General features: G+C 46.1%; 3 protein-coding genes across 5 annotated transcripts; 2 read left to right on the top strand and 1 right to left on the bottom strand.

The window, feature by feature from the left end:
- The first annotated feature begins 77 nt into the window (after nucleotides 1-77).
- Nucleotides 78-1,670, top strand: hdhd3 (haloacid dehalogenase-like hydrolase domain containing 3). Of its 3 annotated transcripts, none has more exons than XM_029826182.1 (4): nucleotides 99-200; nucleotides 606-703; nucleotides 790-1,121; nucleotides 1,209-1,670. In XM_029826182.1, exons 3-4 carry the CDS (start codon nucleotides 792-794, stop codon nucleotides 1,602-1,604), a joined length of 726 nt encoding a protein of 241 aa, XP_029682042.1. In that variant the 5' UTR covers nucleotides 99-200; nucleotides 606-703; nucleotides 790-791; the 3' UTR covers nucleotides 1,605-1,670. The 3 variants fall into 3 exon arrangements, with proteins under 3 accessions (XP_003973288.1, XP_029682042.1, XP_011612196.1); XM_011613894.2 differs by having other exon boundaries at nucleotides 773-1,121; XM_003973239.3 differs by lacking the exon at nucleotides 606-703 and having other exon boundaries at nucleotides 78-200; nucleotides 773-1,121.
- A 961-nt stretch (nucleotides 1,671-2,631) lies between these two features.
- tgfa (transforming growth factor, alpha) lies at nucleotides 2,632-7,074 on the bottom strand. The gene is made up of 8 exons (XM_003973314.3): nucleotides 6,691-7,074; nucleotides 6,037-6,180; nucleotides 5,811-5,957; nucleotides 5,574-5,708; nucleotides 4,651-4,765; nucleotides 3,906-4,052; nucleotides 3,741-3,832; nucleotides 2,632-3,671 (listed from the first exon to the last, which is right to left on the bottom strand). Exons 1-8 carry the CDS (start codon nucleotides 6,731-6,733, stop codon nucleotides 3,664-3,666), a joined length of 831 nt encoding a protein of 276 aa, XP_003973363.3. The 5' UTR covers nucleotides 6,734-7,074; the 3' UTR covers nucleotides 2,632-3,663.
- A 943-nt stretch (nucleotides 7,075-8,017) lies between these two features.
- LOC101076759 (solute carrier family 2, facilitated glucose transporter member 11-like) lies at nucleotides 8,018-13,287 on the top strand. The gene is made up of 12 exons (XM_003973313.2): nucleotides 8,018-8,062; nucleotides 8,241-8,339; nucleotides 8,716-8,876; nucleotides 9,171-9,295; nucleotides 9,399-9,528; nucleotides 9,615-9,763; nucleotides 9,877-10,064; nucleotides 10,485-10,595; nucleotides 10,889-10,990; nucleotides 11,351-11,426; nucleotides 11,739-11,866; nucleotides 12,086-13,287. Exons 1-12 carry the CDS (start codon nucleotides 8,039-8,041, stop codon nucleotides 12,302-12,304), a joined length of 1,512 nt encoding a protein of 503 aa, XP_003973362.2. The 5' UTR covers nucleotides 8,018-8,038; the 3' UTR covers nucleotides 12,305-13,287.
- Nucleotides 13,288-13,295: the final 8 nt, after the last annotated feature.

Below are 13,295 nucleotides of genomic sequence, written 5' to 3'. Positions count from 1 at the left end.
TTCGATTTTTCGATTGGCTATACCCGATTTCCTGGCTCTGATCTAACCAATCAAATCAATCAGGACAATAAGCAATAACCAATCAGACAAAACGTGTCAAGTCATGCCTTCGCCGTTCTAACAAACTATGTTGTCGGCCGACAGCAGATCCAAGCTAACGTTTCTCCAGAACCGTTGTCCGTGCTGAAGAGTCGGCTCCGGTAATCCTTTAATTGTTCAACTGCTTGAAGCAATGTATTTAGTAGTGGTAAATTTTTCTAGCGACAATAAAAACAAACCAACTTTCTTCACCAGATGACACCGCTGGATTTGTTGTTGCCGTTACTTTGCTTCCATAAAACAAGTGTAAAGAGTGGTCTTAGATTATGTAATAAACCATGAGAGGTTAAACAAGTGGACAGAGGATATAAGGTTCAATGAGGTGAAGTTATTGTGAATTCTAAATATCAGAGGAGCTCAATGACCAAAATCGATTGCAATTTGCAGAAAGCTCGCTTATTTCCATACATTAAAATGTGGAATGCCGTTTTAAATCATGCACAATGCTGGTTATCAAAAGTCTGTCTTTTTATCAGTCTTTCATATGGTTAATTTTACCTGATCAGTAGGGTTAAAAAATGCTGAGAGCCATCAATGTACAATAAAAGGGATGAGAAAAGTTATCTGGAAGGCGTCATCATCAAATATTAAGGACAGGATCTTGGTAACTATTTAATACCTTGTAAACTCAGAACATGGAATCTCCGTTTCTGACTTGGACATGTCCTGGTAGTCTTGTCTCTTTGGCAGTGATGCGAGCTGCGGTGCGCTGGGTGCTGTGGGACGTGAAGGACACCCTGCTGAGGGTCCGGACCTCCGTTGGAGAACAGTACTGTCAGGAGGCTGAACGGATGGGCCTGAAACTCAGTCCGCCGGAGGTCCAACTAGCCTTCCAGCAGTCATATCGACATTATTCAAACACATACCCAAACTATGGCGTCAGCCAGGGCATGAATGGACGGTCTTGGTGGATCGGTTTGGTGCGGGACACGTTTTCCCGGTGCAGGGTGGAAGACCCGCTCCTGATTGACACCATGGCTCAGAATCTCTACCATAACTTCTGCAGTGCAGGGACCTGGGAGGTAAGTTGGAGATGCCACTAGATAATGATAAATACCCAGTTTTTCTGTCTCCTCTCCAAAATGGGTTCTATTTTATTTGTTTTTAAGGTATTTCCGGACTCGCAGAAGGCTCTGGAAAGATGTGCCTCTTCAGGACTGAATCTTGCCGTGGTATCAAACTTCGACATTCGCCTGGAAGAGATTTTACGTGTTTGTGGCCTTTTGTCACACTTCAGCTTCTTAATAACGTCAGAGGAAGCAGGTGTAGCCAAGCCAAGCCCAGCTATCTTCCATCAGGCGCTGCGGAGATGCGGCGTACCAGCTGCTAACGTGGCCCATGTTGGCGATCACTACGTGAACGATTACCTCGCCTCTCGCTCTGTGGGCATCCACGGGGTTCTGTTGGACAGACTGGATAAGGGGGCCCAGCTCGATGTTCCTAGACAGCATCGGATCTGCTCGCTGGATGAGCTGCCCGCAAAGCTTCAGGAGCACATGGACTGATGTTTGAAGCTCGCTCAGCCTCTTCAAGGACGACAAAGTCAGTCAAATTAAAGACGTAAATACACAGAAAAGACTCAGTTACTGTTGTGCAGACTAACCCACCTTTTCACTAAACTGTTCATATTGGCTCCAAAGTTCTCTTAGCACTATCAAAGTACTAAAACTAATGGCTCGACAATGGCTTAACAGCTAGAAGAAGACGGAGGTCGCTTAACCCTATTACCTAAATGCTCAGACTTTAAACCATCTGCTTAGAGGCAGATAGCGGAGTTGAAAACAACCAGAGGGGAATAAGGACCAGAGCATCAGCTCAGAGCTGCATCCTCCCATGACGAAGAGGGCTGGACGTATCTAGACTGGATTTATGGCGTCGCTCAGTCAGCCCCGTCCACACCGATGCCACCATTTGGGTTTCAGTTGTTCTCTCACGGTGTGGATGATGTGCGTCTTCAGGGAAGCAGCCCTGAGAGCTGCTTATATCAAAGCTAGTTTAGCAGCTGAGCCAGAAGGCTCTAAAGGACTCCACCGAAATCCTATTGCAGCCATAAAGGGATTGCAAAACAAAAGACCACAATCCCTTCGCATTGGCGTGTGCTTAAAAAAGCATCACTTCTGTCCTCTCAACACTGCCGTAAATGAAAATAACTAGTGGCGATAGAGAAGAGAGCGCTGTAACATCCCTTCAGCCTCCCCCAGGACCCACTTTTCCTTCAGTCACACCTGGCTTTCATGTTTATAAGGTGCCCGATTTAAATATTCGGTGAAAGAGGAGAGGCTGAAAAAGAATCTGAGTATTTAAAATGGGAGATTCAAAAGAGAAGTGAAAAGAAGGTCACACAGAGTCAAATAACAGGCTCTAAGGGATCAGGAAGTAGAAACACAGCCACAAACTTGCATTTCCAGTTCTTTTCATTGAAAAAAGTCATGCAGATAATACAGCACAGATTTCCAGCCCAAATCACTGGAAGGGGTAAAGCAGGAAACCAACAAAAACAAATTCCATTCTTTCCTGGTTTGTATTGACCTTAAATGTTTAAATGGAATATTTCCTTGTGGCTTTGGTGTTTTCACATGAAACGCAGAGCGTGAATAAAACACAAAGCAAATTCCCCTAAAACGTTTGGGGTAAAACATCTTTGACGCACGAGTCAGTTTGTGTTTTAAAGAATCAATGTGATCAGAGGCATTTAAAAAAGGTCCAACTAAATGCTATAACAGTACTCAAAATAAAAAAAAGTGTGTCTTAAAGGAGCATGCAAAGATTGCACCTCATCCCTCCAGTGCTCGGAATCAGAGCCAAGTCCATTTGGCCTCCCATTAGGTGGACACCCAGCCCAAGTGATTATCATTCCAGTGCAGCTTTTGGTTTGAATCAAAATGCGCACTAGACTGAAAACGTTATAGCTTGTCATGTAAACGCCTCCGATGCATCTCAGAAATATATCGTGTGATTTTTTTAAATCTCCCTTTAAAGCCACAATGGAGCATTTTTAAATGGGATGTTTTGTGTTTAATCGTCAGTTTAATCCATTTTTTAAGTTACTTTTTTAATTTGCAGTCAGTCCGTTAAAACAATTCCTACTCCTGTCAGGTGATGTGAGTTCATTCTTTAAAAACAGATGCTAAAACTTTAAAGCCTTGTTTTTTCCCCCTTCACCATTAATGATAAAAAATGTGATGAAAAGTGTATAAACTTATTAAAAGACAAAAATAGGGATTGGAATTTCCTGACTTGACTAAATGCTGCACGATCCAACATCCACTCTGATTAGCGGCCTGGTGTCAACCAGTTCCTCCACGTCGAGCCAGTTTCCTCCTCAGAGCCGCTCGTTCAACAGGAAGTGAGTGAAGAGTCAAACGCACTCACGCCGCCGCAGGTCAACACTCCCACTCCGGAAAAAAAAAAAAAAAAAAGTGGGACTATTTAAGCTTCATCATAAGGCCTGTCCCAGGCATGCTGACGGTCCTTCTCTGCTCAGAACCCGTGACTTTCCCCTTTGACCCCATCCTGAGCGTTTGTAGTCAGGCCATGGTGAGGAAAACACACCAACACGTCCCCTCAGACCACTGGAAATGAAAAAAAAAGCCACAATAAGGAAGTGTGAAATGACCTCAAGGTCAAGATACCACCAGTACCGCTCTCAGAAGGGTGGAAGGATACGCCGTGCTTCTTTGGGCAATAGTGATGCGCCTGTCTCCGCCTGCGACACTCTTGTCTCCACCAGCAACTGCACAAGGACGCAAGGAAAAGTGTGCTAGCTGACCGGAGGGAACGGGTGCGTATCGTACGGCGGTACTCACTGCAGCAGCATGCACAGAAGCATGACCAGAACACACCCGATCACGCACAACACCAGAACCGTTGTGACCGTCTGTTTGTGGTTTGTTGCGACCACGGCGAGCAGGTCTGCGTGCTCACACCTCATCCCGATGAAGCCTGGGTGGCACCTGCATCAGGGGTAGAAGGCAGTAAGTGTGTTTACATGCTTGCAAGTGCACCAAATTCCTTACAGGAAATGCACGTGGTCGCCGTCGCTCAGCTAGAATCGGCCCAGCGAGTCAATTTACAAAAGCACGTGGACGGTGAGCTAGCCTACGTGATCTGTCAGGGCATTTATATTTCCTTGATCTGGGAGCAGAAGTGCCTGCTGCATGTAGTAGTGACCGGTGGGAACCTAACGAAGTATTTTGCCACGGCAAACGTATTTTTGGAACAACAGAGAGACCGCCACGACGCTGAGTCAGCACTGCTTTAGCTACGGCTGCCCCCTCGCTTGCTGACTCCTTTATGGATTGTTGTGGTGAGATGTAAAAGGTCAACCGGTGTGGCTCAAGGTCAACAAATTAAAACGGTGCAAATCCTCACCTGGCGGGGTGCGGGGGGGCTTTACTACACCCATAATCAGGCTACTGCAACCTGCGTCGTGGACTGAAAGCCTGGTTGCATAAACTATTAGCCAACCGCGTAGTCCGATTTAGATGAGCATGTAAACGCATGTGCCGAGTCACGCCGGCGAAAGGTTTACACAATGAAGTCACAACTTACACACACGCAGGCGTCTCCTCCAGGATCAGGAACCGACAGGAGCCGTGGAAGCAGAAATGGCGGTGAGAGTCTGGACACTCGTCGAAATGGGCCCGGACAGCCGCAGCCACAAACTCTGTCGGGTTTTAGGACAGGGAAGCGTTAGGGGTCGTGTTTTAAGATTCACATGTCACGTTTCCTAAAGTCCAATGAATACAAGTTTATACAAGAATATGAGACCGCAGCTCTTTAATAAGAAGGTCAGAGGCTGCCGAGACTGGAAACATTAGCCCGCTCTACAGCCTAAAGCTAACATCCACACCAGCAGCCGTACTCTGAAACCTTTGTTTTCAGGGTTGGCAACACTCTCCATAACATAGGCTGCAAACCAACACCTTTAGTTCACCCACATTAGGGCCCAGGACAGAGGGAAAAATGTCCCTCCGGGAGCAACGACTGAAATTCAAACCCTTGAGCACCTTTCCCAGTTTTCATTCCAAAATATCAGATGAAGCACGCAGACAAAACATGACATTTCTTATTAACCCGTATAGCCGGGCAAATACCAACATAAGTGAGGGAGACAACAGCCCGTGTTGTCCCAGCAGCAGAGACAGATGCACAGTGGGACATTCAGACATATCCAGACGGTTGCGTTACAACCCACGTCACACACTCCATTCCATCGGTGAATTACCTTCTGGGCTGCGTGCTACGTGTATTGTCTCCTGTCCTCAGACTCTGTGAAAGCCCTCTGTTGTCCCCAAGGCATCTGTCCCGCGTTGCAGATGACAACTGGAATCTGCCCAAAGGACTTTTTCCCCTCAATATACTGTAAATAATCTGTAGCCGCCTGCTGCCCTGATCAATAATCTGAGCTGTCTGCCCGTGTCCGTGCACCTCACTGTGGCAGGAACTACTTTACGTGGCGTACTTGAACCTACTTTTTACTGGAGTTGCAGTTGTTGTTGCTGCGGTTGTTGAAGTATTCAAATCCCCGGCGTGGACGGTGTCAGCGGCGTTGTCGGCTCCCGCTGCCGTCATATTTCCCAGATCAGCTCCTGGTGACGGGAAGAACCCTGAGGGGAAGGGAAATACGTCCACGTTCAACTCTGGGAAGGTTGAGGAGCAACGCGGATGGTCAACGCGGATTCCTCGGCATAGGAAGTGTCGGCGCTCACGTCCAGCCGGCGTGGGGACGCCTGCCGCTGTCGCCGCAGGGTTGCTGGTTGAGGTACTGAGCGCGGCAGTGAAGGTGTTTTCAGTGGGAATTCTGGCCTCCGTTGCTCCCATGCTGCTCGGCTCTGCTCCCGTTGCAAAGAGGAAACCTAAAGGAAGGGAAATATCAATATTAATTGTTTAAATGTGACAGAAATGAGAGGACAAACTGGCAGGGGGCGCGTGTACTTTGAACCGGAGGGACGTTATCCACGGTGGCTACAGTTGTGGGTGGACCCGCGTCTCCCGCTGCCCCAGAGGTGCTGCTGGAGGCCTGGGGCGGTTTGACCACCGTGGAGTTGCTCGGCCCCGCTCCTAACGTGAACAAGGAACCTGCAGGTGGGAAGAGAGTCACCTATCTGGGCCCAGAACACCGGCGTGCACGTGAGTCGCTCCCTGGGTAGCAACAGGGTCAAACGTCCACTGAAAGGATGAGGCCACTATAAATACAGCAGGACTATTTCCAGACAGCAGCCACAGCTACAAATGTGCACGTGTCCCTATAGATGCGATTGTCATTTACAAATTTAGATCCTCACTTTTAAACTGCTTATTATTTAATGGTGCAAATGGTGGTTTTATGTAACAATATTACTTAAAAATCAAACAATTAGCCTGATAATAGATATATGCCCTTGGAAATATCAGTGTTTATGATTTTGCTATAGCAAAAATAGGTACCAGTTGTGCAAATCAGGGGGGGAAAGGGGGTTTATTTTAATTACGCTGCGTTGTTAATGAATTCATCTTATTGTGAAGATCAGAAGTTAAGAACTGAACGTTTACGGGTTGTTGTTTGTTTCATGTGATACTTTTCTGGAGTCGATGGAATCTTTTACTCACCGCTGATGAGAAAAATTGTGTCCCAGAACATCCGAGTCATCATCGCGACGAACTTCAGCAAACTGACGCTCCCTGACACGCGTGCGTGTGTCCGGAATTAAAGCATGTTGAAGAGGGAGGCTGCAGGCTGGGCAACACGGGCAACATTTAATCTACCGGTCTGACACGCGCACAACAATCACACGCACGTACAACACGCGCACGCACGCTGCAAACCGCGTTGGAGGTTTTTGGGCGTTCGGTATCAAAAACAGAAAGTTTCTCCGTGAGGATGTCTGGTCCTTTAACCTGACTGTGGGCAATTGAGGAAAGTCGACTAATCCTGTCAGAGGCAGGCAATTAGAGGGAGGAGGGGGAGGAAGAGGAGGAGGGGGAGGAGGAGGAAGAGGAGGGGGAGGAGGAGGAAGAGGAGGGGGAGGAAGAGGAGGAGGGGGAGGAGGAGGAAGAGGAGGGGGAGGAGGAGGAAGAGGAGGGGGAGGAAGAGGAGGAGGGGGAGGAGGAGGAAGAGGAGGGGGAGGAAGAGGAGGAGGGGGAGGAGGAGGAAGAGGAGGGGGAGGAAGAGGAGGGGAGGAGGAAGAAGAGGGGGAGGAAGAAGAGGGGGAGGAAGAAGAGGAGGAAGATGAAGAGGAGGAGGAAGAGGAGGGGGAGGAAGAGGAGGGGGAGGAGGAAGTGATTATTCAATAATATTCAATAATAATCCGACTGAGTAAAAGTATATTATGCTTGATTCTTGGTTTTAAAAGGATTAGCTTTTTTCTTTTTAATTTAATATGAAAATAATTTAACTTCTGACTTTTTTAGCCATCGTTTTTCCAGTGTGTGTGTGTGAGAGACAGACAGACAGACAGGCAGGTAGACAGACAGACAGACAGACAGACAGACAGACAGACAGACAGACAGGCAGGTAGACAGACAGACAGACAGACAGACAGACAGAGGCTCTGGATCCCGGGTAAAGGCTCTGACCTGGATCTGACTCCACAGCGCCACCCACTGGTAGAATCCTTCCACCTCTTCTCAAAGAAAGAAACAATGCAAAAAATTCAAGGTGCGTTCAACCGCCCCCCGAAGTGAAAATCTCAACTAATTTGCTTTATATCCTCACAGGAAGGTTTTATTCTATTTCCAGAGCTTTTTTATTCCATTCAAATCCAAACCTTCACATTTTAGAACATCTTTACACTTATTGGTATTAGTAGTGGTTGAAACGACGCTCATTACTAGCGCCCAATCTTGTGCGTCTTTTACGCGCGCGCGCTTTAATGCGTGTGCACGAATTTGAGCAACGTTGGACTCCTATTTTGAAGGGGGGGGGGGGGGGGCATTTTCCACCACCACCTTCGCCGCTATGCCGCATACTGGTGCACCGAAGGTAGATCACGCTTTTCCCTCTATTTCTGACACAATCAGTAGAGTAACCGGAAGTTTTTATTACGTTTTTAATTGTTCGATTTCTGATTTCTTTGTTAAATATCATCAATGACGATGTCTCACAGTTGGTGAAATAGAAAAATCTGTCTGTCTGTCTGCCTCCCTGTCTGCACGGACAGAGCGCGTCTCTGACTTTAGTGCTCATGGTTGCTTCTGCAGCCATAGGAGGAACTCTTCAGTATGGATACAACCTGGCCATAATGAATGCCCCTACAACTGTAAGTGTGCGTGTGCGTGTGTGTGTTTATGAGTGTGTGTTCTCATACATGCTACACACTGGAGCACCAAAGGCCACACTCTACTAGCAAAGTCAGGACATTTTGGTGAAAACAGGGCCATTCTGGATGGTCCTCACAACTTCAAATGACTTTTTGAGGGTTAAGAATAGATTTTGAGGTTGATCTTCAAACTGGGTTTAGGTCAGGGTTGGTGTTAGGGGGTTAGTTGGGATGGTTAGGGTAAGGAGCTGGGTAATGCAAGGAATTGTGTGTGTGTGTGTGTGTGTGTGTGTGTGTGTGTGTGTGTGTGTTTGTGTGTGTGTGTGTGAGAGAGAGAGAGAGAGAGAGAATCACTGACGCTTGTCTTTTCTCACAGTTTATCCAGACCTTTATAAATGAGACCTTCCTGGAGCGCTGGGACGTCCAGTTGGAGGACTACCAGGTGACTCTGGTCTGGACAGTCATTGTCTCCATTTTCTCATTGGGGGGCCTCATGGGGGCCCTAATAGCAGGACCTATGACAATACGCTTTGGGAGGTAATCCACACAGTAGAGTGCACCAGAGTGAGGGGTTGACTTGCTCTGCAGGCTGTTGATGCTCCGTTTATTTCACAGTAAAATCATCTTTTCTTCCTGTCATGCTCAAGATGAGTCCTAATGGAGACAGAGATTTTGAACTCTAAACCATCTGGGTGCCTTCTTGGTATAGGGGACTATTTTCAGCAGTGGATGAATACATGTTTGATGCTTTGATGTCCTTTACATCCTCACATGTTGCTCATAACAGTGTTTAATCCCTTTTGTCCTCAATGTCTTGACTCTCATCTGAAGGAAGAATTGTCTCTTGTTGAACAACGTTTTCCTCATGACCGCTGCGCTCTTCGCTGTCAGCAGCAGAGCCTCCAGGTCTTTTGAGATGATCATAATCTCCCGTTTCCTGGTGGGAATAAGTGCCGGTATGTCACTGACATTAAAAGTGTCCGAGCGGAGCTGAACACAGACATTTAAGCAATGATAACACAAATGTCCTTTGTGTGGGACGTTTGCGGCGTCTTGCAGGGGTCAGCATGAATGTGCAGCCCATGTATTTCGGAGAAAGTGCCCCGAAGCACTTGAGAGGGGCGATCTCGCTGTCGTCGGCGGTCTTCACAGCCTTCGGTGTTGTGTTGGGACAGGTGGTTGGACTCAGGTACGCAGACGTGGACTCTTCTGAGCGGGTCGATGCCATTAAAACAAGCGCTAAGTTGCTACTGACTGTTTACTGTTTACTGTCAGAGAGATCCTGGGCAGCGAGCAGTGTTGGCAGTATCTCCTCGCCAGTAACGCCATTCCTGGCCTCATCCAGCTCGTCACCCTGCCGTGGTTCCCGGAGAGCCCCAGATACCTGCTCATCGACCGAGGGGACAAGGAGGCTTGTATTAAGGGTGCCTGCTGTAAAATATCAACAACAGCCCCAGTTAGAGGCTTTTATGCCCTTCACAGTCAACTGTTGCTAACTGGATTCGATGTTTTGTTCCATGTAAATGTGTGTTCGCAGCTCTGAGACGCCTGCAAGGTTGCAGCGTCCAGAGCTGCGAGCTGGACGACATTCTGCAGGAGCAGGCCGAGACCAAAGGCCTGAAGCCCCAGACGCCCTGGCAGCTGTTCACAGAGCGCGCTGTTCGCTGGCAGCTCGTCTCCATCGTGATCACCAGCAGCGCCATGCAGCTCTGCGGCAACGACTCGGTAAGGAGGCGCGCTGCGCCGCGGTCAGACAGGCCCAGGCCACGCCCGCCTCTCGTCCCGCAGCATATGTGAGGATCAGATGTCGGGGAACAGTGAGGACGTCAGAGGTGCTGTCAGAGGGCTGATTCGTAATCGGAGATCTGCCAGCAGAACGAGCCCGGGGCTCGTTACAGGTCCCATTATTAATGCAGACCGGCCAGCATCACTCACCGTTATGGGGAAATGCAAAGTTTTCCTTGGTTTCTCAGCTCCGAGTTGCAGGAAAACGCTGACTAAACACAGCTTAGACTCACATGGTTTTGGGAGTGAACCGGGTATTAACATTGTTACTCCTTGTACCAATCAGCTATAATCAGCTTAGGGAGCGCCGAGGCACTTGTAACGATGCTCCAATGGCTTCTTCTCCTCCTCTGCTTTCAGATCTACTTCTATGCTTCATATGTTTTCAAAGAGTCGGGAATACCTGCAGACAAAATCCAATACGTCACGATCGGCACCGGCGCCTGTGAATTCACTGCGTGTATAGTGTGTGTAAGTACTGTTACACCTGTTAAGAAACAGACTGTTTAGGTCCTTGGGATGGCTTTACACATCCCTAAATAATCTTATATTCCAAAAGAGGAGTGACAGATTCTGTTACATTAATGAGCATTTACCCTCAGTTAACCATTATTAAAACTACAATTAAACCTTTAATCCCCCCAGTTTGGCTGTAATACTTATGTGAGCCAAACACTTATTATTTAGACGTTTCTAAATATTCCCAAGCTCTGCACATTCGCTGTGACACCTTATACTGCGTTTGTGTACTTTGGTGTTTTCAGAACCTGCTGATAGAGCGCAAAGGCCGGAGGTTCATGCTGATGGGAGGATTCATCCTCATGACTGTTTGGGCTATTGTCTTCACAGTTGCTCTCTGTTTGGAGGTATTATTCCTAAATTTCACAGACATAACCAAACAGGCATGTTAATTTCTCTATACATTTAAAACCCTGTAATAGCAGCATCTGATGTCATGCATGATGTTAGTGTAATTATTATTGTGATTAAGATGAGGGTGCTTCTAAAAAAGGGTCCAGAACATAAGAATAGTTTCGGTAACATCAAGGCAAAAGTCCAAAAACATTGAGTAAATTTAAGACTACACATTCGATTAAAACACTAAAATGCGGTTCCGATTATTGCCACTGGGGGGAGACATGGGACCATATTAGAGACCTTAAACGAGTCGCGTCTTAAACAATGTGAAGGAAAGTTTCCTTATTCGTGCATGTTCTTTCAAACAGGGCTATATTTCCTGGATGCCATATCTTAGCATGACCTGCATATTCACTTACATTCTCAGCTTTGGCATGGGCCCAGGTCAGTTCCTACAGAATTTGATTTTTGGGTTTTCATGGTAAAAATGCACATGTACCTCATTTGATTAGCAATCAATTCCCAGTTATATGTAATTCACAGCTAAACATGGCTTGAGCAGGGTAATGCTCTAATAATTATTTGCTTTTTGAAGGTGATAATGTTTCATCTCAGATCACTGATGCCGTCACTCTTCACAACCAGCTGTTTTCCTGCAGTCAAGACAAACTGAACATTTTTTCAGGATGATAGTTTATGTATGATAGGATTTAACTAAAACGGAGGCATTGGATATAAGGATGTGGTGCTTTACAGCTGGGGTGACAGGAATTCTGCCCACGGAAATCTTCAACCAGACTGCTCGCCCGGCGGCCTACATGATTGCTGGCTCCATGATGTGGCTCAACCTCTTCATCACAGGAATGATCTTCCCTTTTCTAGTGGTCAGTGTCCTCTGAGGGTCTGTCCTTAACAAACACACCAGAGAGACAAACAAATACAATACAAATTCTCTGTACTGGGAAATAAAAACAATTTAGTTATACACCATGAAGTGATTCTAAGGAAGGGGAGTCTTCAAGAGAGACTCAAAAACAATGTAAAAAAAGAGGACAAACAGGTGGTTCTAGCGGGTTAATATTTATACTGCCTTTATTTTTTAGAGCGGGCTCAGCGCATTCTGCTTTGTGCCTTTCGCGGTGGTCTGCCTGCTGTCTGCTCTGTACGTCGGCCTGTTTCTGCCCGAGACGAAGGGAAAGTCGCTGTCGGCCATCAGCAGGGAATTCCACAAGCTCAACTACAAAGGCCAAGATGGGAAACGTGGATCCCAAACTCAGGCTGAGTATCAGCTGGGTGAAGCACCTTTGTCCACAACCGTTTAGACATCACAGACTAATAGAGATCAGATGTGTGTGGTGACTGGACTGTTTTGGTCTTTTATGTCTATATTCCATTTGAATTTAAACTCTATCTCCATTTCTGGGACTCTGTTTCCAGCATTACATGTTTGAGCAGAAAGTATATTCTGTGTGACATAAAACTAATAAACAGATATTTTTGAAGATTATTTTTAACACAATCAAAGAGGTTATGTTTAGAAAATGGGGATGTAAAGAAAAGGCATCCTATTTTTTTTCTTGGCTTTTTAGGTTGATAAATGTACAGTATACTTTGCAAAACTATAAATTAGAGTATATTAAAATCTTTATCATCCACAATTTAGTAATTAAATACATTTGTCGCTGACTGTTGTTGTTTTTTCCTTGTTGCTTTGCTCACTGCCCCAACAAAATATGTTTTATTACAACTTATTTTATTATACAAGTCAGCTCACCAGTATCGTCCATACAGCCGCAACACCCATGAAACATTTAGTTTTGATGAGAGGAGTCTCACACAGAATGTTTCTCATAAGTCTGTCACACTCAGCTTTACACTCAGTGCAACCACCAAGTGTAAAAATATAATGAAAGGTTGGTTTTTTTTTAATTTTAAAAACGCATAACAAGATGCAAGGAGAGTGTAAGAAGATCTGGATCTTCACCATCAAATAGAATTGTCCCTTTTATTATTCCTGTCAATTATTATCATATTAAAATGTTGCATCTTTATTTAAAAGAAAGCAGGCATGTTTGAGCAGCCTGCAACAGGACTGCTCTTACTGTCTTTTGTACTCTGTCTCCCTAGTTTTTCAGCTTTACGTTGTTCTCGGTGTAACTCAGGTTAAGCTGATAAAGGATTACACCAGGCAGGATTGAAGAGTAACACAATTTCCCTTTTTGTAATTGATGAGCAGATGAAGTGAATCCATGTGTCTTTTTAACCATTAATTTCACCTGTGTGTGTTTCTGCACTAATGCCTAACCCAAAAAC

This window comes from Takifugu rubripes, chromosome 19 (genome assembly GCF_901000725.2).
Source record: "Takifugu rubripes chromosome 19, fTakRub1.2, whole genome shotgun sequence".
NCBI lineage: Eukaryota > Metazoa > Chordata > Actinopteri > Tetraodontiformes > Tetraodontidae > Takifugu > Takifugu rubripes.
This window is presented reverse-complemented; position numbering and strand designations above follow the sequence as displayed.